We start from the raw sequence: 781 nt of genomic DNA, 5'->3' as shown, positions 1-781 counted from the left end.
CCGCCGGACACCAAGCTCTCCAAGCTGGACGTGCTCGTCCTGGCCACCAGCTACATCGCCCACCTGACCCACACCTTGCACCAGGGCCAGCCGCCCCCCGAGGCAGCCCCACTGGCGAGGGCACCTAGCTTCCTGCACCCCATGAAGGTAACAGGCCGGGCTCCCCAGCATGCACTGGGCTGCCCAGGGTCCCTGGCTCGCGCCAGCCATGCGTGCTGTGCCCCTTGGCAGGGCGGTGGGCCCAGGGCACCGCCTCGGGTCGAGTGGTACCGTGAGGCCGAGGGGGGCAGGCAGCTCCGGCTCTGCTCACGGCAGGTCTACCCCATCCCCCAGGCCCCGCGGGGACGTCCCCTGCCCAGAGATGCACTGGGGAGCTGCAGGAGGCAGTGGGGTATTTGGGGCTGGAGGGGTGGTGGGAGCTGGTCTGAGGGAAGTGACCAGTGGGGGGTGGGATCTGGGCCAGGGCCTGTGAGGCACTTGGGGGCACAAATGACCCCCCCCGGGTATGCAGAGCCAGGAGGCCCCAGGGTGCCCCATGGATTTGGCCAGGCGTAGCTGCCCTCCCCCACCCCTGCTTGTCTGTCTGTCTCTCCTGGGGCCTCCAGGCAGCCGGGGTCCTTGGCTCTGCCTCCAGCCGGGCGCGTGGCCCCGGTGCTGAGCCCTCCCTCCCCCCGTGTCTTGCAGAAATGGCCCATGCGGTCCCGTCTCTACGCTGGAGCCTGGAGCGCGGATGTTGCTGACGTGCCTGCAGCTGCCCCCGCAGCCCCCAGCAGCAGGATGA

At 70.2% G+C, this 781-nt stretch overlaps 1 protein-coding gene across 1 annotated transcript; it reads left to right on the top strand.

The window, feature by feature from the left end:
• Positions 1 to 777, top strand: LOC112110347 (transcription factor 23-like; the record flags this gene model as incomplete). Its single annotated transcript, XM_026662455.1, has 2 exons — positions 1 to 147; positions 685 to 777. Coding segments are annotated over 2 exons (240 nt in total), but the record flags the coding sequence as incomplete, so codon positions are not given.
• Positions 778 to 781: the final 4 nt, after the last annotated feature.

The sequence above is a fragment of the Terrapene carolina genome, unplaced genomic scaffold (genome assembly GCF_002925995.2).
Source record: "Terrapene carolina triunguis isolate 2854851 unplaced genomic scaffold, T_m_triunguis-2.0 Scaffold27627, whole genome shotgun sequence".
In the NCBI taxonomy this organism is placed as follows: Eukaryota; Metazoa; Chordata; order Testudines; family Emydidae; genus Terrapene; species Terrapene triunguis.
The sequence above is the reverse complement of the archived record's forward strand: the minus strand, read 5'-3'. Positions and strand labels throughout refer to the sequence as shown.